Source organism: Bombina bombina, chromosome 4 (genome assembly GCF_027579735.1).
Source record: "Bombina bombina isolate aBomBom1 chromosome 4, aBomBom1.pri, whole genome shotgun sequence".
NCBI lineage: Eukaryota > Metazoa > Chordata > Amphibia > Anura > Bombinatoridae > Bombina > Bombina bombina.
The window spans coordinates 73,041,839-73,063,351 of record NC_069502.1 but is presented as its reverse complement, the minus strand read 5'-3'; the positions used below and the strand labels follow the sequence as shown (position 1 = coordinate 73,063,351).

At 37.6% G+C, this 21,513-nt stretch overlaps 1 protein-coding gene across 1 annotated transcript in view; it reads right to left on the bottom strand.

Annotated features, from left to right (window-relative positions):
- The window catches only part of CHRNA2 (cholinergic receptor nicotinic alpha 2 subunit), a 140,997-nt gene that overhangs the window by 19,480 nt on the left and 100,004 nt on the right, over nt 1-21,513 (bottom strand). The window contains exon 5 of the mRNA XM_053711065.1: nt 3,148-4,186. Coding sequence (XP_053567040.1) covers nt 3,148-4,186 — 1,039 coding nt within the window. The remainder of the gene's footprint in view (nt 1-3,147; nt 4,187-21,513) is intronic.

The window sequence follows — 21,513 nt, the reverse complement described above, 5'->3', positions numbered from 1 at the left end:
ATGCTGGTCAGGGCTGGATTTAGAGCCCAGGTGCCTGTAGGCGACAAAATCTAAAGCGCCCCCACGCGCTCCCGGTTCACATGTATGACCCTATAGGTACAGCCTAAAACTTTATAGAATTAGGATTTTATTTACAGCAGCTGCTAATTTTGCCACATAAAAGTCAGTCCATGGTCTATAACAAAATACTCCAGACAGTATTTGCCCAGTATGATGAGATTCCAGTCAGAACAGTATTTTTTAAAAATATAATTTATAAAAGAAAAGTGCAGGTTGTCTAGACTGGGGCTTCATTTAGAAACTTTGCTGACCAAGCCTGCAATGTGCACAATCAACCAAGGGTCAGTTGTTTTTTTAAAGTGTGCTTATCCTGTGCAACAGCCCTGGTATTTTGCATTTTAGCAATAATATTCATACCTATGCTATTTTATAAGAAAGACTTCCCTCTGACTGTACAATCTGTCATTTTGATTTTGACAGCCGCTGATGCTGCAGCTGATACATGCCCACCATGCACTCAGAGCGCTCTGTAATAGCGCACCGATAGTCACTCACTGTCACTCCCCATAAAAAAAATCTCCACACACTTACTCTCAGGCTGCTCTGTCCACATTCACTGGAGAAACGGACCGGTCAGCGTGGCGGCCATCTTTGTTTAGGGCAAAGTTATTATCTAGAGGTGTGCAGAGAGACAGGCGCCCCTCTATGGAAGGCGCCTGTAGGCACATGCCTACTCTACCTAATGGTAAATCCGGCCCTGATGCTGGTGTTTGTATATTATTTGTATATTATTTCAAGATTATTGAACTCTGATAATCTAAAACTCTCCACTCAAACAATATGATCTAAGACGTCTCATCAGCACTATAAGAGCTCTCATATAATTTTAGAAAGGCAAATGTTAGCTTGATAGTTATTCATCTAACTATGCAGGATTCTGGGTGTGAAGCAGACACATACATTACAATTTAAGGTCTTGAAAAAATGCAAAAGAATTTTCCTGAATTCCCTCCATGTTCATGACTTTTTGATCATTGGGCGTAAATAAACTAAGATACTTCACATACAAATGGCAGTTATCTGTCATTCTAGATAATGTACTTATTGAATATAGCTGTCAGTTGTTTTTTTAATAGAACAGTTAAAGGAACAGTCAACTCCAAAATTGTTATTGTTTAACTTTAAATAGATAGATAATCCCTTAATTACCCATTCCCTAGTTTTGTATAACCAACAGTTATATTAATATAGTTTTAAGCTCTGTTTTTAAACTCTCCTCTGACAGCCCCTTATATCCCACGGCTATTTATTTATTATCTATTGACTTGCATTTTAGACAATTAGTGCAGTGTTAGCCACAACTCCAAGGGTGAGAGCACAATGTTATCTACAAGACGCACATGAGCTAGCAGTCTACTGTTGTGAAAGTGGTAATAGGCTGTCTGTAGTGGCTTAGAAACAGGTAGAAATTTAGAGGTTTAAATGTTATAAAGTATATTAATATAACAGAATCTGGAGGTAAAGAAACAAGCGCAGGCCCATCAAGGTAGACGTTTGATACACTTTAATTCACACACACGGTTATAAACACTTACAAGACAAAAGAAATCATAATCATGTCTCCCAAATAGACTCAGTACACACAACAGGATACAGTCCTTAGTGAGTAGCAAAAAAACCGGAGCGTCCCAGGCCTGGCAGACGAAACGCGTTGGGGACGGAGTCTGGTGCGCTCCGGTTTTTTTGCTACTCACTAAGGACTGTATTCTGTTGTGTGTACCGAGTCACACGAAATTTGAGACATTTTTAGCAGTTGGACGCTTTATGTATACCCCTATTTGGGAGACATGCTTATGATTTCTTTTATCTTGTAAGTGTTTATAACCGTGTGTGTGAATTAAAGTGTATCAAACGTCTACCTTGATGGGCCTGCTCTTGTTTCTTTACTTCCAGATTCTGCTTCTTAGAGAGTGTTGGCAATACACCTCTGAAAATAGCTGCAGCCGGTGAATCAAGGAGCAAGGAATTCCTAATCGTATCCGGGATTTCATCTATATTTACAGAACTGGGAACTCTCTGTTTAAGACTGAATTCACCTTCAGCAATCACCTTGTGGAAGTGGTAACTGTATCACTACTTATTGTGATTTTATATGTGCATTATAGTGCTATTTGCCTATTGTGCAATCATTCATTTGTACCTCCAATACTTGTGTACAACAGAACAGTTTTTATTTCTTATTTATTGTTCATATATATATATTTTTGTCTTTGCCTCCCCTCTGGTTTCCTCTATCCATTTTCTGCACAGTTAATACTTGTGCTAGAGATATTAATATAACAATGTTGGTTGTGCAAAGCTGGGGAATGAGTATTAAAGACGTTATCTATCTTTTGAAACAATAACAATTTTGGTGTTGACCGTCCCTTTAATTTATAGTCCATGACTGCATTGTCACAATATATTTGCCTTGGTAATATCTTCATATCACTTTCCACGTTGATCCACAATACATCAGCACAGCTTTATGTAACATGCAGTAGTATAATGAGCACAAATGATACTCACATAAACTGTTTTGGTCCCGAACTAGGCCTTTTACCAAGTCAGATATTATTGTGTTAAAGGGATATTAAACCCAACATTTTTTTGTATGATTCAGACACAGCATACAATTTTAAAACTTTTCTAATTTACTTCTATTATAAAATTTGTTTCATTCCCGTGATATTCTGTGTTGAAGAGATACCTAGGTTGGCATCTGGAGCACTACTTGGTAGGAAATAGTGCTGCCCTCTAGTGGTCTTGCAAATGGATACCATTCTTATAGAACTGCTGCCATATAGTGCTCCAGAAATGGGCTGGCTCCTAAGTATACGTCGCTGTTTTTCAACAAAAGATACCAATAGAATGAAGACGAATTAATAATAGAAGTAAATTAGAAAATTGCATGCTCTATTTGACTAATGGAAGAACCATAATGGGTTTCATGTGCCTTTAAGAATAACTTTTAGAATAATCAACTGATGGTAAGAAGCTTTAGACCTCTTTCTTCTATGAATGTCTAATTGAGACTTTACTGTCTCTTTAACTTTACTTAACAAGTGGTGTAAACATATATTTTAGGATGAATGGACATGTACTTACGGAAAAGTCTGCATCCTCAGCCCGCAGATGATCTGCTATATAGTGGACACCCTCTAAAGCTTTCAATATACTTGGGGATAGTAAGAAATTAGGTTCAATGTTCTCTACTGGATTGTGTCGAGGGGTCTGACTCTGCCCCCCAGAGGCAAGGTGATTATACTCATATCGTGGCTGGACATTGTGGTTGTGGGAGGATGTATGACGTATATGACATGAATGGAGCTCAGCTTCGGCATCACCCCACTTCTCATCCACATCAGTCTCCATCCAGTACTTAGACGTGCTGAGCTTCAGATCTGGTGCATCATACTGACTGATAATATCCTCCACAGGGGCTGGGGGTCGCTTCATGAATAGCCATCTGGGTATATGATCCAGAAAGACAGAGCGTACCCAGAGGGGCATTTTGTGTGTGCTTGGGGAACGATGATGAACATTGAGCACAAAAACTGTGATGACAATGGAAAGTGTAACAAAAATCATTGTAAAGAGTAGATACTCTCCAATTAATGGGATTACTAAAGATGTAGAAGGAATGATCTCTGTTATAAGTAGCAGAAAGACAGTGAGGGATAAAAGTACAGAAATGCACAGAGTAATCTTTTCTCCACAGTCTGAAGGAAGGTAGAAGACGAGCACAGTAAGACAAGAGATTAACAGACATGGGATAATCAAATTAATGGTGTAAAATAATGGAAGTCTCCGAATGATAAAATAATAAGTAATATCAGGGTAAATTTCAGTGCAACAGTCATATTTCTTAGAATTATAAGTGCCAACTGCATTGACTATTGCCCACTCTCCACTCTCCCAGTAATCCTTCAGGTCCACATTGCGTTCCATGCTCTCCAAGTCAAGCCAAGCCTTATCATATGTCCAGGAGCCAAATTTCATCTTACAGTTCTGCTGGTCAAAAGGGAAGAAGGTCACATCTATGCTGCAGGAGCTTTTGTAGATGGCGGGTGGAATCCATTTTACTCTCCCGTTATGAAACAAATGTGCTTTGGTCATGTGAGTGATTGCAAATTCACCATCTGCACTGCAAGAGAAGGAAATGTTACATTTATTTATAATGTAGAATAAAAAAAACAGCATTTGTCTCTAACTAACCTCAGAATGTGCTTTATATCTGTAGATCCAAGAAAAAGGTGAATAAAAACACTTCAGGTAAAAGAACAAAAGTCCTTTATTAAGGTGAAATGTTCATTAACATAAAGCAAGATTTTGAGCTTCAAGTAGCCCTTAATCATGCTAGCACCTTTTTGCTGATATACATTAGGGTAATAATAGGTGCACTCCTAAAGTTTGAGTTGGAACTGAGTGTTCCAAGTATATTAAAAGTGCTTTATATCTGTAGATAAAAGAGATAGTAAACTTCAAATTAAACTTTCATGATTCAGATAGGGTATATAATTTAAAACAACTTTCTAATTTACTTTTATCATCAAATTTGATTTGTTCTCTTGTTATTCTTAGTTGAAAGCTAAACCTAGGTAGGTTTATATGCTAATTTCTAAGCCATTGAAGGTCGCCTCTGCATTTGACACTTTTTCAGAGCTAGAGGGCGTTAGTTCATGTGTTTCATATAGACAACACTGTGCTCATGCACGTGAAGTTATTTAAGACTCAGCATTAATTGCCTGAAATGCAAGTCTATCAAAAGATCTGAGATAAAGAGGCAGTCAGCAGAGGCTTAGATACAAGGTAATTACAGAGGTAAAAAGTATATTTCTATAACAGTGTTGGTTATGCAGAACTAGGGTATGGTAAATAAAGGGATTATCTATTTTTTTAAACAACAACATTTGTGGTATTTACTATCCCTTTAACTTAAAGGGACACAAAACCCTAAAATTATCTTTCATGATTCAAATAGAACATGCAACCTTAAACAACTTCCTATTTTACTTCTATTATCTTATTATTAATTTTCTTCGCTCTATTGGTATCTTTTCTTGAAGATAGTCTTGAAGATAGTCTTGAGCACTATGTGGCAGCAGTTTTTATTTTATTTTTTATCCATTTTCAAGAGCACTAGTTTATAAAATTGTCTGAATCACAAAAGACATTTTTTGGGTTTTATATCACTTTAAGATGCCATATCATAAACTGATCAAATTATCCAGAGAACATGTTAAACAAATGATGGTACAATGCCCCTGTTTGATACTTTGAACATTGCTTGATTAAATATGCTTATTTTGTTTCAGATGCCTGTTCAATTTTGCTCTTGATTTGAAAATGTAATAAAAATATATTTGAAAAAAACAAAAACAATGTGGTATAGCTAGAGTTAAAAAATGAAAAATAAACAAACAAAATTAAACATTTAAGCATTTAAATAATTTACATTACAGTAAAGATATCAGAAAGATCTGCAACACTTTGCAATGTAACCCCAGTAACACGGGCAGTATACTGTATTACTGGTACAAAACCTATTTCACAAGATAACACCATAAAAAGCACAAGATGGGAAGACAAGTGTTTGATCATTGTTGATGTACAGATGCCCCACACTAGATAGGGCAAATTAAACAAAGATTTGAAATGTTTCTGGGTACTTAGCTCACAGTAGTAGTTTATCTTTAATATACATGCACATTTGTAATTTGGTTTATTTTAAATTTACATTAATTTACTTGGTAGGCCAATTAACCCCTTAAGGACCAGCGACGTACCCTGTATGTCGCTGGCCTTTTATTGGGACTTGATTGTTTTATAGCGTGGTCTTGCCACCAGCGTTGAGACTGCTCTATTCCACAAAGCCTGCTGGAGGGAGGGACTTAATAGCGTGTTCTTGCTAGACTTGTGCTATTATGTCCTGAAAAAACCCTTAATGACCAGTGACATACAGGGTACATTGTGGTCATTAAGGGGTTAAATATATCCTGGTTTCCTTATTCAGGTTCAACTTATATAAAAATATGATCAATAATATAAAATAATATGTTTAAACAAAATAAGAGAATATTATTTTTAAACAAATTCACTTCTTTTAATGAGATATTAAACACTATTTTTTTTTTAAAGGCGTAGTATTGCGATTAACCTCTGCCTCCCTCAAATCATGGGTCTGCCATGTTGAAATCTAGTTATTGCCAAATTCCAGTGCTCACGTGTTTACAGACATCCCAACTCTCCCTGTAATAGCGACTCCCTGATGCCAGCAAATGGAATGAAATCTCCCTGAAACTCCAAGTACCATGATCCAATGTGGCCCAAATCCGGAAAAGTGTTTCTTTAAGGAATGCCTTTAGTTGCTAGGACGTTATAGAACCCTCAAAGCATGCATCAGTAACCAAAAAGCCCCCACTGATTTTAATAAAATAAAAACACAAATGCTACCTTATTTACTGCACGTAATTAAACTTTGTATTCTAAAATATTTAAGCATTTAAACAAGCATACGATCACTGGAAAATAGGTTTGTTGTATGTGGTTCTGCAATAAAGCTACTTTTTTTATTTTACTTTAGTGGGAAGCTACTTTAATGATAAGTCTCTATCTTATTTAGGGTTTCAAGGTGTCCAATATATAACTTGGGGGGGGGGGGGGTTGCGGCGCAGTAGCAGGTGAAGCCACCTCCCTGAAATGAGTTTTTGCAGGTTGGGATGTCTGTGTTTACATATGCGCAGAAACTCTCCTTCAGACACCTGCAGCGAAACCTAGGTTCCAAAATGGTGGCACTCAAAATTAAAGGGAGGTTCATGAAATGTTTAGGGATAGATTACAAGTGGAGGGCAAAAATGTTACCTCTATTTTGTGCTTATATCACTCAAGTTAAATCAATAGCACTTTTATATTTGCACTCATATTAGAAGTTGAAAGTATATTTTATCGCTTGAGCTAAAGTCTCGGATGTGCTAACATCTGGATATCAGATAGTGCGGCTGCATTGAAGGGACAGTCTAGATTAGACCCAATACTTATACTTTACTGGTTACATACCAGAAAAAAATCTTGCAACAGGTTCCACATCTATATCAGCCAATAGGAAGAGAACTTCTGAAATCCTATTGGCTGTTCAAATTAGCCAATGGGATTTCAGTAGCTCTCATCCTATTGGCTGATTTGAAAATGTCAGCCAACAGGAATGCAAGGTACCCCATTTTTAAACGGATACCTTGCGTTCAATCCTCAGTGTGCGGGGGTGATCGTATGAAGAGGCTCCTCCATGCTGATGACTCTGCAGTTGGCGTTCTTGCTCTGCGGTCACCTCCACTCCACGTCGCCTTGGTCCTGGATGATGATAGAAGAGGTCCCCGCGATGGAAGAAGATATTGCCGCCTGGAAGAAGATCATCACCGCCTGGAAGAAGACTTTATCTGCCGGACTTCAGGAACAGTGAGTACCTATTTAGGGCTTAGATTTAGATTAGGGTTTTTTTGGGCTGTAAAAGATCTGATTGCCCTTTTCAGGGCAGAAAAGAGCTGATTAACCTTTTAACCCCTTAATGACAACTGACGTACCAGGTACGTCATGCATTAACTTACAGTTAATGACAATAGACGTACCTGGTACGTCAGTTGTCTAAGAGAGTGCTGGAAGCGATCGCAATCGCTTCCAGCAGCTCTCAGGGTATTGCAGTGATGCCTCCATATGGAGGCATCCTGCAATACCCTTTCAGAAGACTCCGATGCAGAGAGAGCCACTCTGTGGCCCTCTCTGCACCGGTAGCGATGGTGCCGGTTCGTTGGTGGGTGGGAGCGCAACAGGGAGGCGGGTGGGCGGCCCATCGCTACCCGGCATCCGGCTCCTGTAAGTGCAATGTGCACGCCGGGTGCCGGGAGCGTGCGCGCGCGCATGCGCGTGTGCGCGCGCGATTAGATACCCACTGACACCAATGAGGAGGGAAGAGGGGGGAAAAAATAAATATATAAGGATCTGGGAGGGGAGGGGGTTGGGGTATTGTGGGGGGCTGCTACACTACAGAAAACATTTAAAATGGCAAAAAAATATCAAAAAAACACTTGTTTTGGGGCAAATTGGGTACTGGCAGACAGCTGCCAGTACCCAAGATGGCGGCAATTAGGTAGGGGAGAGGGTTAGAGAGCTGGGGGGGGGGATCATGGAGGTTGGGGCTAAGGCAGGAGTCCATCACAGCTAAAACATTTTATTTTTTCTTATTAAAAAAAAGAAAAACTCCTTTTATTTAGTACTGGCAGACTTTCTGCCAGTACTTAAGATGGCGGGGACAATTGTGGGGTGGGGGAGGGAAGAGAACTGTTTGGGAGGGATCAGGGGGTGGGATGTGTCAGGTGGGAGGCTGATCTCTACCCTAAAGCTAAAATTAACCCTGCAAGCTCCCTACAACCTACCTAATTAACCCCTTAACTGCTGGGCATAATTTACGTGTGGTGCGCAGCAGCATTTAGCGGCCTTCTACTTACCAAAAAGCAACCCCAAAGCCATATAAGTCTGCTATTTCTGAACAAAGGGGATCCCAAAGAAGCATTTACAACCATTTGTGCCTTAATTGCAGAAGCTGTTTGTAAATAATTTCAGTGGGAAACCTAAAGTTTGTGACAAAATTTGTGAAAAAGTGAACTTTTTTTTTTATTTGATGACATTTGGCGGTGAAATGGTGGCATGAAATATACCAAAATGGGCCTAGATCAATACTTTGGGTTGTCTTCTAAAAAAAAATATATACATGTCAAGGGATATTCAGGTATTCCTGACAGATATCAGGGTTCCAATGTAACTAGCGCTAATTTTGAAAAAAAGTTGTTTGGAAATAGCAAAGTGCTACTTGTATTTATGGCCCTATAACTTGCAAAAAAAGTAAAGAACATGTAAACATTGGGTATTTCTAAACTCAGGACAAAATTTAGAAACTATTTAGCATAGGTGTTTTTTGGTGATTGTAGATGTGTAACAGATTTTGGGGGTCAAAGTTAGAAAAAGTGTGTTTTTTTCAATTTTTTCCTCATATTTTATATTTTTTTTATAGGAAATTATAAGATATGATGAAAATAATGGTATCCATAGAAAGTCCATTTAATGGCGAGAAAAACGGTATATAATATGTGTGGGTACAGTAAATGAGTAAGAGGGAAATTACAGCTAAACACAAACACTGCAGAAATGTAAAAATAGCCATTGTCATTAAGGGTAAGAAAATTGAAAAATGGTCCGGTCATTAAGGGGTTAATGGCAATGCCCATACAAATGCCCATTTAGGGGCAATGGGTAGTTTAGGATTTTTTGTGTTAGTTTTTTTTATTTTGTGGGGTTTGGTGGGTGGGGGGGTTACTGTTAGGGGGGACTTAGTATTTTTTTAAATGTAAAAGAGCTGTTTAATTTAGGGTAATGCCCTACAAAAGACCCTTTTAAGGGCTATTGGTAGTTTAGTTTAGATTAGGGGGTGTTTTTATTTTGGGTGGCTTTTTATTTTCATAGGGGTATTAGATTAGGTTTAATTTTTTTATTTTTGATAATTTTTTTCTGTAATTTTAGACTTTTTATGTTTTGTAATTTTAGATTAATTTAATTTATTCTTAGGTTGTTTTTTGTGTTTTTTATTTTAATAAAAATTTAGTATTTTTGTATTTAATGTATTTGGGGTTAATTTAGGGGGTGTTAGGTTAGGGAGCTTAGTAATTAAATTAGTTATTTGCGTTGTGGGTGGTTGGCAAGTTAGGAGTTAATAGCTTACTTGCGATGTGGGGGGTTGGCGGTTTAGAGGTTAATAGTGTAATTAGGTTGAATGCGTTGTGGGGGAATGGTGGTGTAGGGGTTAATAGGTTAATTAGTTACTTTGTGATGTGGGGGGATGGCAGATTAGGGGTTAATACATGTATTAGGTAGATTTGTGATGTGGGTGAATGGCGGATTAGGGGCTAATACATTTATTTGGTAGATTTGCAATGTGGGTGAATGGCAGATTAGGGGTTAATAAATTCATTAGGTAGTTTGTGATGTGGGGGTTGGCGGATTAGGGGCTAATATATTTTATTAGTTATTGCGGTGGGGGGATGACGGTTGACAGGTAGATATTGCGCATGAGTCAGGTGTTAGTTAGAACTTCTAGGGAGTTACGCTACTTATATATTCAGCGCAAGGCTTGATGCGCCTGCCTATGTGTGGCGAGGTGAAAATGGAGTAAAATTTCTCTATTTTCGTGCGTAAGTCCTTGCACTGAATATGTGATACTGACTTGCGACGCGGTTCTATGTTAGTTTGTGGGAGTAAAATTAGCGGGCGACGGGTGAAATATATGCGCTGCATTTATATGCGGAGCCATATATGTGATAGCAATACCTGACTAAAAACTGGCAATGCCGACTTTTGCGGGCGACGCCCCATATGTAATCGCGCACCCAGAACTGTGCATGTATCTGAAGCACTATGCAGACATTTTGCAATAATTTTATCCATTTGCTAGAGCACTAGATGGCCGCACTATTTCCTGCCATGCAGTTCTTCATACACCTACCTAGGTATCTCTTCAACAAAGAACACACTGGGAACAAAGCAAATTTGATAACAGAAGTAAATTTGATTTTTTATTTTTTTTTATTGTATGCTCTGTCTGAATCACACATTTTTTGGGTTTCATATATATGCAGACAACGTGATCTGAAAAGATAAGACAAGAGTTCCTAAATCTGGAAGCCCCACAAAGGTTGTGTAAATATGCACAATTAAAGCGTGCATATACTGCACCATATACAGCATTGTTTTTAGGAGGATTTCACTTAACATTAATTAAATTAAGACAATATTAGGAGTATTGAAACACCACCATTACATTATTATTGCACTGTATTTGTATCTGTTCAGCAAGTGTGTGATATACAAACCCATCTTCTGCATATCGTTTGAGTAACTCATTTTAAAACTATTTTTTGGGGTTAGTGTTTCTTATAAAAAGGCTGCTTGATGTATTTTTTGTCCCTTTCACAAAATCCCTGCTTGTTGAGGTTAATTTGATTTTTCTGCAGATTGCTTATAAATCGGCATAAAAGGTGAGGAATTTGGCATTGAATAATCACTGATAAAAGTGCCACTTATGAATGAAATGAACTAAATTGTACATTCATTGTTGATGCTAGATTTGGTTTAATAACGGCAATGTCATGATTGGCACTGAAAAGCCTTTGGAGCAGAAAAACTTTTTTTATCATATTGACCCTGCACTATTATGTGTTTAATCTCTCTCTCTCTCCCTCTCCCTCTCTCTCTCCCTCTCCCTCTCTCTCTCTCTCTCTCTCTCTCTCTCTCTCTCTCTCGTTTTCAAACCATTCCTCAGTCCTCCCTAACAGGCCACATTTTGAGGATATCTAAACTGGAGCACCAGTGAAATAATCAGATGATTAGTAAACATGGTTATTTTACCTGCTCTCATCCAAGGTCAATTTCTGAAAATCTGGCATGTTGGGGAGGCCTGAAGACACCATAATGGCATTTTAACATTGTACAAGAAATCCCTTGTGTCGGCCCCACCCCCTGCTCACACATACCAAGGGCTCTATTTATCATTCCAATTCTCCTATATTTTCTCCTAAAAGTTCTCATGAGAAATAATTCTCCTATTTATTATTCAAAAATACTCCTAAAATTGGGCAAGTTCGACTGTAATATTCTCCTACTCTGTTCTAACTCTCCTTGGAGAACATGTTCTCCAAAAAAAGGGTTAAATTAGATCTTTTTAGTCGTATTTCATATAGTTCTCCTCATAATTCTCCTAGTTACAAATTTATCATTTATATTCTCCTGTGGAGGACTGAAAGTTCTCCTGCAAGTTCCTACCTTAAAGTTCTCCATAGCTATAGTGGAGAACAGCATTAGAAATCTATTCTCTACCAGTTGTAGAAGCAGTTACACACAAAAAAAGGGCTCTACAAGGTGCAAAAATTATCTATAACAAAGCACAATAATAATGGTTATTGGAGCGCAATAATAATTTATGATGGAGTAAAAAAAAAATATATATAATGGAGCACCAAAATAATATATAACAGAGCACAAAAATGAAAATGTAGATCTATTTCATATATGAAAGTTTGCTGAAGAGGGGCGTTAACAAAGCTACTAGGAAGGCTGTATAAAGATTTCTATTGGTTTATAAATGATTGACATGGAGAATAGTTGCTTATTTTTAGTGATAAATAAGGAGAAGATACTAATCCGACTGGAGAAATTTATCATTAGTTCTCCCCAGCTCTCCTCAGCTCTCCTATGGAGAAAAAACTACTTTTTTATGATAAATATGGGCGCACATGTGCTCCTCTCTTAAGGAGAGCTGTGGAGAACTGATAGGAGAATAGAAAGGAGAATTCCCAAAATGATTGATAAATAGAGCCCCAATTGCGCAAGAATACGGCTTGTCAATCATCCTACATAAAAGGTTAGGAAGCATTGGTTCTATGATTAAAACACTCAGAAGCTGCATCTGATGCCTCAGAAATGAATCCGATAGTAACAACTTCAACCAGTAATATATCAAACAAATGAAACAAGGAACAACCTATTCTTCACAAACTCAGGGGATTCTTTATAAATATGTGATTCTATGTGTTCATCTTTAGGTCACCAGTTCTCTTAAGATCTAAAAAATCAATATTTTTTTTAAATTTGAGAACAGGGTCAGAATAAGACGTACATAGTGTCACTTTCTCTCCTTTACATCACTGCTGTTTGTGTATTTATTTTGATTTACAGCACTTTTATCCTAAGTTATTTGCACAAACGTTAGCGATTTATGACACTAGAGATGGCTATTGCCTTTACAGAACAAAGTGTGACAATGTCTTTTCTTCAGTGCTTTGTTGTTATTTGCCTCGGGCTGGGGACATATGAACACCAGAGGACACTTTAGTCCTCTTATCATCAGGGTGCACACTGCTTGCAGCCGCAATATTAAATATGTGTTTTCTGTATATATATTTTTATGATAAATGTATTAAAGTAATTTTTAAACCACATTATTTTTGTTACAGTTTAAATAATAATAATAATAGTAATAATCATAATAGTAGTATTTTCTTAAAGGGACATAAAAAGTACACAAAAATGGTATAATGCATCTTTTTATTGCATTACTGTTTGCATATAATTAAAGGGATCCTGAACCCAATTTTATTCTTTCATGATTCAGACAGAGCATTCAATTTTAAGCAACTTTCTAATTTACTCCTATGATCATTTTTTTCTTTGTTCTCTTGGTATCTTTATTTGAAACATTTAACCACCAATCAGCAAGCTCTACCCATCAAACCCACAGCGCAAGTAATAACTAAAGTAATAACCCCTAAATCCGCCAACTCCAACATCGCAAACTACCTATTGAAACTATTAACCCCTAATCCACCATTAACCCACAATGCAAACTACCTATTAAAGTATTAACCCCTAAACTGCCAAATCCCACAACACAAATAAATAATTAAATTGCTAAGCCCCCTAACCTAACACAACACCCCCTAAATGAACCCAAATTACCTAAATTTCAAAATACAAAAGTTTCTAACTATTAAAATAAAAAAAAACTTACACTACTTTAAAAACAAAAAACAAAAAAACTAAGTATAAATTAAAGGGACAGTCTAGTCAAAATTAAAATTCTGGTGTAGACTGTTCCTTTAAGCTACAATTACAGAAAATAAAACAAATCTAAGATTACAGAAAATAAAAAACAAAATTATCAAATTTAAAAAAATTATACCTAATCCCTATGAAAATAAAAAAGCCTCCCCAAAATAAAAACACCCCCTAATCTAAGAATAAACTACCAGTAGCCCTTAAAAGGGCTTTTTGTAGGGCATTGCCCCAAGATAAACAGCTCTTTTACAGTCAAAATACACAAAGTCCCCTCTAACAGTAAAACCCCCCATCCACCAAACCCCCCAAAATAATAGAACCTAACACTAAAAAAACTAAACTACCCATTGCCCTGAAAAGGGCATTTGTTTGGGCATTGCCCTTAAAAGTGCATTTTGCTCTTTTACAAAGTGTCCACCCTAATCTAAATAAAAAAAATTAAATTTTTTTAAAAAAACCCTAAGTCTAACCCCCAGGTTGGTATTCACCATTCCTGAAGTCCGGTGGAGAAGGTTTTGTCCCATGTGGTGAAGTCTTCTTCCAATCCTCTTCTTTCTTCTTCCAGGAACAATCCGGCGCGGAGCGGAGGGCGGAGCTGAAGACCGATGACCGTGGAGCTGAAGATCGGTGACCCTGCAACTGAAGACCGGCGATCGTGAATTCAAGGTACGCGATTAAAAATGGCATCACTTGAATTCCTATTGGCTGATTTGATTCTTCAAATTCAAATCAGCCATTAGGATAAGAGCTACTCAAATCCTATTGGCTGTTCAAATCAGCCAATAGGATGAGAGTTGCTGAAATTCCATTGGCTATTCAAATCAGCAAATAGAATTTCAGTAGCTCTCGTCCTATTGGCTGATTTGAACATCAAATAGGACTTGAGTAGCTCTCATCCTATTGGCTGATTTGAATTTGAAGAATCAAATCAGCCAATAGGAATTCAAGGGATGCCATTTTTAATCATGTATCTTGAATTCACTATCCAGTGTACAGCGGCGATAGTACGAAGAGGATCCTCCACGATCCATGGCTCCGCGGTTGCCGGTCTTCAGTTCCAGGGTCGCCGGTCTTCAGCTCTAACCTGGGGGTTAGACTTAGTTTTTTTTAAAAGTTTTTTTTTAATTTATATTAGGGTGGGCACTTTGTAAAAGAGCTAAATGCCCTTTTAAGGGCAATGCCCAAACAAATGCCCTTTTCAAGGCAATGGGTAGTTTATGTTTATTAGTGTTAGGTTCTTTTATTTCGGGGGTTTGGTGGGTGGGGGGTTTTACTGTTAGGGGGGACTTTGTGTATTTTGACTGTAAAAGAGCTGTTTATCTTGGGGCAATGCCCTGCAAAAAGCCCTTTTAAGGGCTACTGGTAGTTTATTCTTAGATTAGGTGGTGTTTTTATTTTGGGGGGGCTTTTTTATTTTCATAGTGATTAGTTATAATTTTTTAATCTTAGATTTTTTTTAGTTTCTTTAATTGAAGCTTAAAGAGACAGTCTACACCAGAATTTTAATTTTGACTAGACTGTCCCTTTAATTTATACTTATTTTTTTTTTTTTTAAAGTAGTGTTTAGGGGTTAATAGTTTTATTAGGTAGTTTGTGATGTTGGGGTTGGCGGATTTAGGGGTTAATACTATATTTTTAGTTGCGGTTTGGGTTTGATGGTGGATATAGGGGTTAATACACTTTCAGTTAGATTACGAGTTTTGAGCGCTATAGGGAAATTAATGACCGCCACAAAAGCTGCATTATTTCACCTCGCTATAGCGCTGCTATTACTAGTTTACAAAAAGCAGGCTTGTATGGGCAATATTACAGGCTATATGGTGGCGTTGAGTTCCATACCGCACCCAAATACAAGCGCTGCTTTGATGTGCTCGTGCACGATTTCCCCATAGACATCAATGGGGAGAGCCGGCAAAAAAAAGCCTAACATCTGTGATCGTGGAAACAAAAGCTCCTTAACGCAGCCCCATTGATGACTATGGGGAAAGAAAAAGTTATGTTTAAACCTAACACTCTAACATAAAAACCAAGTCTAAACACCCCTAATCTGCCGTCCCCAACATCGCCACAACCTACATAATGTTATTAACCTCTAATCTGCCGCCCTTAACATCGCCGCCACCTGCTGCTCCTGATATCGCCGCCACCTACATACAGTTATTAACCCCTAATCTGCTGCCCCTAACATCGCCACCACCTAAATAAACTTATTAACCCCATAATCTGCTGCCCTTAACATCGCAGCCACCTACATTACAGTTATTAACCCCTTATCTGCCACCCCCAATGTCGCCAACACTATACTAAAGTTATTAACCCTTAAACTTCTGGCCTCCAACATCACTAACACTAAATAAATATATCAACCCCTAAACCTAACCCTAAGCATAACCCTAATGTAACCCTAAGCATAAACCTAACCCTAACGTAACCCTAAGCCTAAATCTAACCCTAACCCTAACACCCCCTAACTTAAATATAATTAAAATAAATCTAAATAAACCTTACAATTATTACCTAAATAATTCCTATTTAAAACTAAATACATACCTGTAAAATAAAACCTACGCTAGCTACAATATAACTAATAGATTTATTTTTATTTTACAGGTAAGTTTCTATTTATTTTAACTAGGTAGACTAGTTAGTAAATAGTTATTAACTATTTAATAACTACCTAGCTAAAATAAATACAAAGTTACCTGTAAAATAAAACCTAACCTGCCTTACACTAAAAACTAACATTACAATAAAATAAAATAAATTAAATTATTAAAATACAATAAACACTAAATTACAAAAAATAAAAAACGAAATTATCAAAAATAAAAACGAATAACTCCTAATCTAATAGCCCTATCAAAATAAAAAAGCCCCACCAAAATAAAAAATCCTAGCCTACACTAAACTGCGAATGGCCCTTAAAAGGGCCTTTTGTGGGGCATTGCCCCAAAGAAATCAGCTTTTTTACCTGTAAAAAAAAAATACAAACACCACCCAACAGTAAAACCCACCACGCAACCAACCAACCCCCCCAAATAAAAACCTATCTAAATAAACCTAAGCTAACCATTACCCTGAAAAGGGCATTTGGATGGGCATTGCCCTTAAAAAGGCCCATGCAAATGCCCTTTTGGTTTGTTGGGTGCTGGGTTTTACTGTTGGGGGTGTTTGTATTTTTTTTTACAGGTAAAAGAGCTGATTTCTTAGGGGCAATGCCCCACAAAAGGCCCTTTTAAGGGCCATTGGCAGTTTCGTGTAGGCTAAGGTTTTTTTTATTTTGGGGGGGGGGGCTTTTTTATTTTGATAGGGCTATTAGATTATGAGTAATTTGTTTTTATTTTTGATAATTTCGTTTTTTATTTTTTGTAATTTAGTGTTTATTTTTTTAAATTTAGAAAATTGTATTTTAATAATTTAATTTATTTTATTTTATTGTAATGTTAGTTTTTAGTGTACGGCAGGTTAGGTTTTATTTTACAGGCAACGTTGTATTTATTTTAACTAGGTAGTTAATAATTAGTTAATAACTATTTACTAACTAGTCTACCTAGTTAAAATAAATACAAACTTATCTGTGAAATAAAAATAAAACCTAAGATAGCTACAATATATCTATTAGTTATATTGTAGCTAGCTTAGGTTTTATTTTACATGTAAGTATGTATTTAGTTTTAAATAGGAATTATTTAGGTAATAATTGTAAGGTTTATTTAGATTTATTTTAATTATATTTAAGTTAGGGGGTGTTAGGGTTAGGGTTAGGGTTAGACTTAGGTTTACGTTAGGGTTAGGTTTAGGGGTTAATATATTTATGTAGAGTTAGTGATGTGGGAGGTCAGAGGTTTAGGGGTTAATAATTTATTTAAGGAAATTTCGTTGTGGGGGCTTGCGGTTTAGTGATTAATAGGTTTATTATAGTGGGCAGATGGCAGATTAGGGGATAATAATCTTTAAATAGTGTTTGTGATGCAGGAGGGCGGCGGTTTAGGGGTTAATAGGTTTATTATAGTGGCGACAATGTTGGGGAGCGACGGAATAGGGGTAAATACATTTTAATAGTGGCGGCGATGTCCGGAGTGGCAGATTAGGGGTTAATAATTTTATTTTAGTGTTTGTGATGCGGGAGGGCCTCGGTTTAGAGGTTAATATTTAGTTTATGGGCGTTAGTGTACTTTTTAACAGTTTAGTTATGAGTTTTATGCTACAGCTTTGTAACGTAAAACTCATAACTATTGACTTTAGATAACGGTACGGATCTTGTCAGTATAGGGTGTACCGTTCACTTTTTGGCCTCCCAGGCAAACTCGTAATGCCAGCGCTATGGGAGTTCCATTGAAAAAGGACTTTTTTAAAAGTGCGGTACTGACATTGCGTGACGGCCAAAAAGGTGTGCGGTACACCTATACCTACAAGACTTGTAATAGCGGCGTTAGGGAAAAAGCAGCGTTATGAAGCATAATGATGCTTTTTCACTCATAACACAAAACTCGTAATCTAGCTGTTTATTAGTTATTGTGATGAGGGATTGCGGTTGACAGGTAGATAGATATTGCGCATGCGTTAGGTGTTAGTTTATTTTTGTAGGCAGTTTCGGGAGTTACGGTGCTCCCATACTCAGTGCAAGGCCTGCTACATCTGCCTTTGTGTGGTGAGGTGAAAATGGAGTAAGATTTCTCAATTTTCGCCAAGTAAGTCCTTGCACTGAATATTGAATACCGATTTGCGTTGCGGTCCCATGTTAGCTTAAGGGAGTAAAAATTATGGGTGACGGGTGAAATATACGTGCCGCATTTATATGCGGCGCTGTATATTGGACACCAAAATCAGCATTTGCGGGCGACTCCGCATATGTAATGAGGCTCCTGATTTTTCAAATATAGAAACCAAGAGAACGAAGAAAATTTAATAATAGGAGTAAATTAGAAAGTTGATAAAATTGCATGCTCTATCTGAATCATGAAAGAAAAAAATGTGGGTTCAGTGTCCCTTTAAGTGTTTAACCCCTACAAAATCAGCTCATGAGCAGTAATGTGCTACTCACAGCTGTGCCAATGAAAAGATGCATATGTTTGTACAGCCACCAATCAGTAATAGTGTATTGACATTTCTGAGACTACTTAGTGTATTCTTATCAATAAAGGATGCAAAGAGAAGGAAATTAATTTAAAAATGTAAGTAATTTGAAAAGTGTCTTTAAACTGCATGCTGTATCTGATCCATGAATTTTTAGTTTTAACTTTTGCATCCCTTTAACCCCTTAAGCAAAATTGATGTAGGTTCTACGTCACACAGAACTTTGCCCAGTGCAGTACCTACGTCCAAAACTTTGGCCCATGCTATCAGCTTGAACAGCAGATTCTGGAGCAGCTGATCATGCTCCCTTACCATATGAAGGCAGATAGCTGATACAGACATTGACACAGTGCACTGTCTGTATTGGGTGTGGCGGTGCCGTGAGAAGTACCCTATACTAAATTACAAATAGCCCTTAAAAGGGCCTTTTGCGGGGCATTGCCCCAAAGTAATCAGCTCTTTTACCTGTAGAAAAAAAATACACTACCCCCAACATTAAAACCCACCACCCACATACCCCTACTCTAAAACCCACCCAATCCCCCCTTAAAAAAAAAACTAACACTAACCCCCGGAAGATCACCCTACCTTGAGCCGTCTTCACCCAGTCGGGCACAAGTGCTCCTCCATACAGCAGAAGTCTTCATCCAATCGGGGCAGAAGAGGTTCTCCAGACGGCAGAAGGCTTCATCCAGGCTGCATCTTCTATCTTCATCCTTCCGGCGCGGAGCGGGTCCATCTTCCATCCAGCCGACGCGGACCATCCTCTTCAATCAAAGTCCTAACGAAGAATGAAGGTTCCTTTAAATGAAGCCTTCTGCCGTCTGGAGGACCTCTTCTGTCCCGATCGGATGAAGACTTCTGCCGTATGGAGGACCACTTGTACCCGGCTGGGTGAAGACGGCTCAAGGTAGGGTGATCTTCAGGGGGTTAGTGTTAGGTTTTTTTAAGGGGGGGATTGGATGGGTTTTAGAGTAGGGGTATGTGGGTGGTGGGTTTTAATGTTGGGGGGGTATTGTATTTTTTTTCTACAGGTAAAAGAGCTGATTACTTTGGGGCAATGCTCTGCAAAAGGCCCTATTAAGGGCTATTTGTAATTTAGTATAGGGTAGGGAATTTTATTATTTTGGGGGGCTTTTTATTTTATTAGGGGGCTTAGATTAGGTGTAATTAGTTTAAACTTCTTGTAAAAAATTTTTTCCTGTAATTTAGTGTTTGTTTTTATCCGTAATTTAGTTTATTGAATTTAATTGTAATTAATTGTAGGTAGTTTAGTTAATTTATTTAATGATAGTGTAGTGTTAGATGTAATTGTAACTTAGGTTACGATTTATTTTACAGGTAATTTTGTACTTATTGTAGCTAGGTAGTTACTAAATAGTTAATAACTATTTAATAACTATTGTACCTAGTTAAAATAAATGCAAAGTTGCATGTAAAATAAAAATAAATCTTAACATAGCTACAATGTAACTATTAGTTATATTGTAGCTATCTTAGGGTTTATTTTATCGGTAAGTATTTCGTTTTAAATAGGATTAATTTATTTAATTATGTTAAATTTATTTAGTTTAATTTAAATTATATTTAAGTTGGGGGTAAGGGTTAGGTTTAGACTTAGGTTTAGGGGTTAATACCTTTAATATAGTAGCGGCGACGTTGGGGGTGGCAGATTAGGGGTTAATAAATGTAAGTAGGTGTCGGCGATGTTAGGGCAGGCAGATTAGGGGTTAATAAAATTTAACTAGTGTTTGCGAGGCGGGAGTGCGGCGGTTTAGGGGTTAATACATTTATTAAAGTGGCGGCGATGTCCGGTTGGCAGATTAGGGGTTAATAATTGTAGGTAGGTGGCGGCGACGTTGGGGGCGGCAGATTAGGGGTTAATAAATATAATGTAGGTGTCGGCGATGCTAGGGGCAGCAGATTAGGGGTTCATAGGTATAATGTAGGTGGTGGCGATGTCTGGTCGGCAGATTAGGGGTTAAAAATATGTATTATAGTGTTTGCGATGCGGGAGGCCTCGGTTTAAGGGTTAATAGGTAGTTTATGGGTGTTAGTGTACTTTTTAGCACTTTAGTTAAGAGCTTTATGTTCCGGCGTTAGCCCATAAAACTCTTAACTACTGACTTTTAAATGCGTTAGGAGTCTTGACAGGAGAGGGTCTACTGCTCACTTCTTCCAAGACTCATAATACCGGCGTTATGCAAATCCCATTAAAAAGATAGGATACGCAATTGACGTAAGGGGATTTGCGGTAGCCTCGAGTCGTGGAATTAAAGTGAGCGATAGACAATTTCCTGCCTGACTCGTAATACCCGCGGGCGTTAAAAAGCAGCATTGGGACCTCTCAACGCTGCTTTTTAAGGCTAACGCCAAACTTGTGATCTAGACGAAAGACTCTATATTTCTGTGTAAACAGAGTGATAGCAAAAATGCTTAATATTCTCCAGTACTTTGGACAAGTTTTTCCCTGAAATTCCCGGTAGTACAGGGGTTAATATAATTGCAATGAGGTGAGACAATGCATTTAGACGACATTCTGAATTTCTGTCCTTTTATACTTTATTCAATTTTTATTTTCTCTGAGGATGTCTATGATTCTTTTCTCCAATATCTAAACTATAATCGCGTTTGTAACGCATCCGTTGCCGTCGGCAGTTGCGCACGCATCCTCAAAGGAACTGTTAGGAACTTCCATGTATCCTCCCACCTTTGACAGTTGCTCCTACCTGTCCCTTTAAA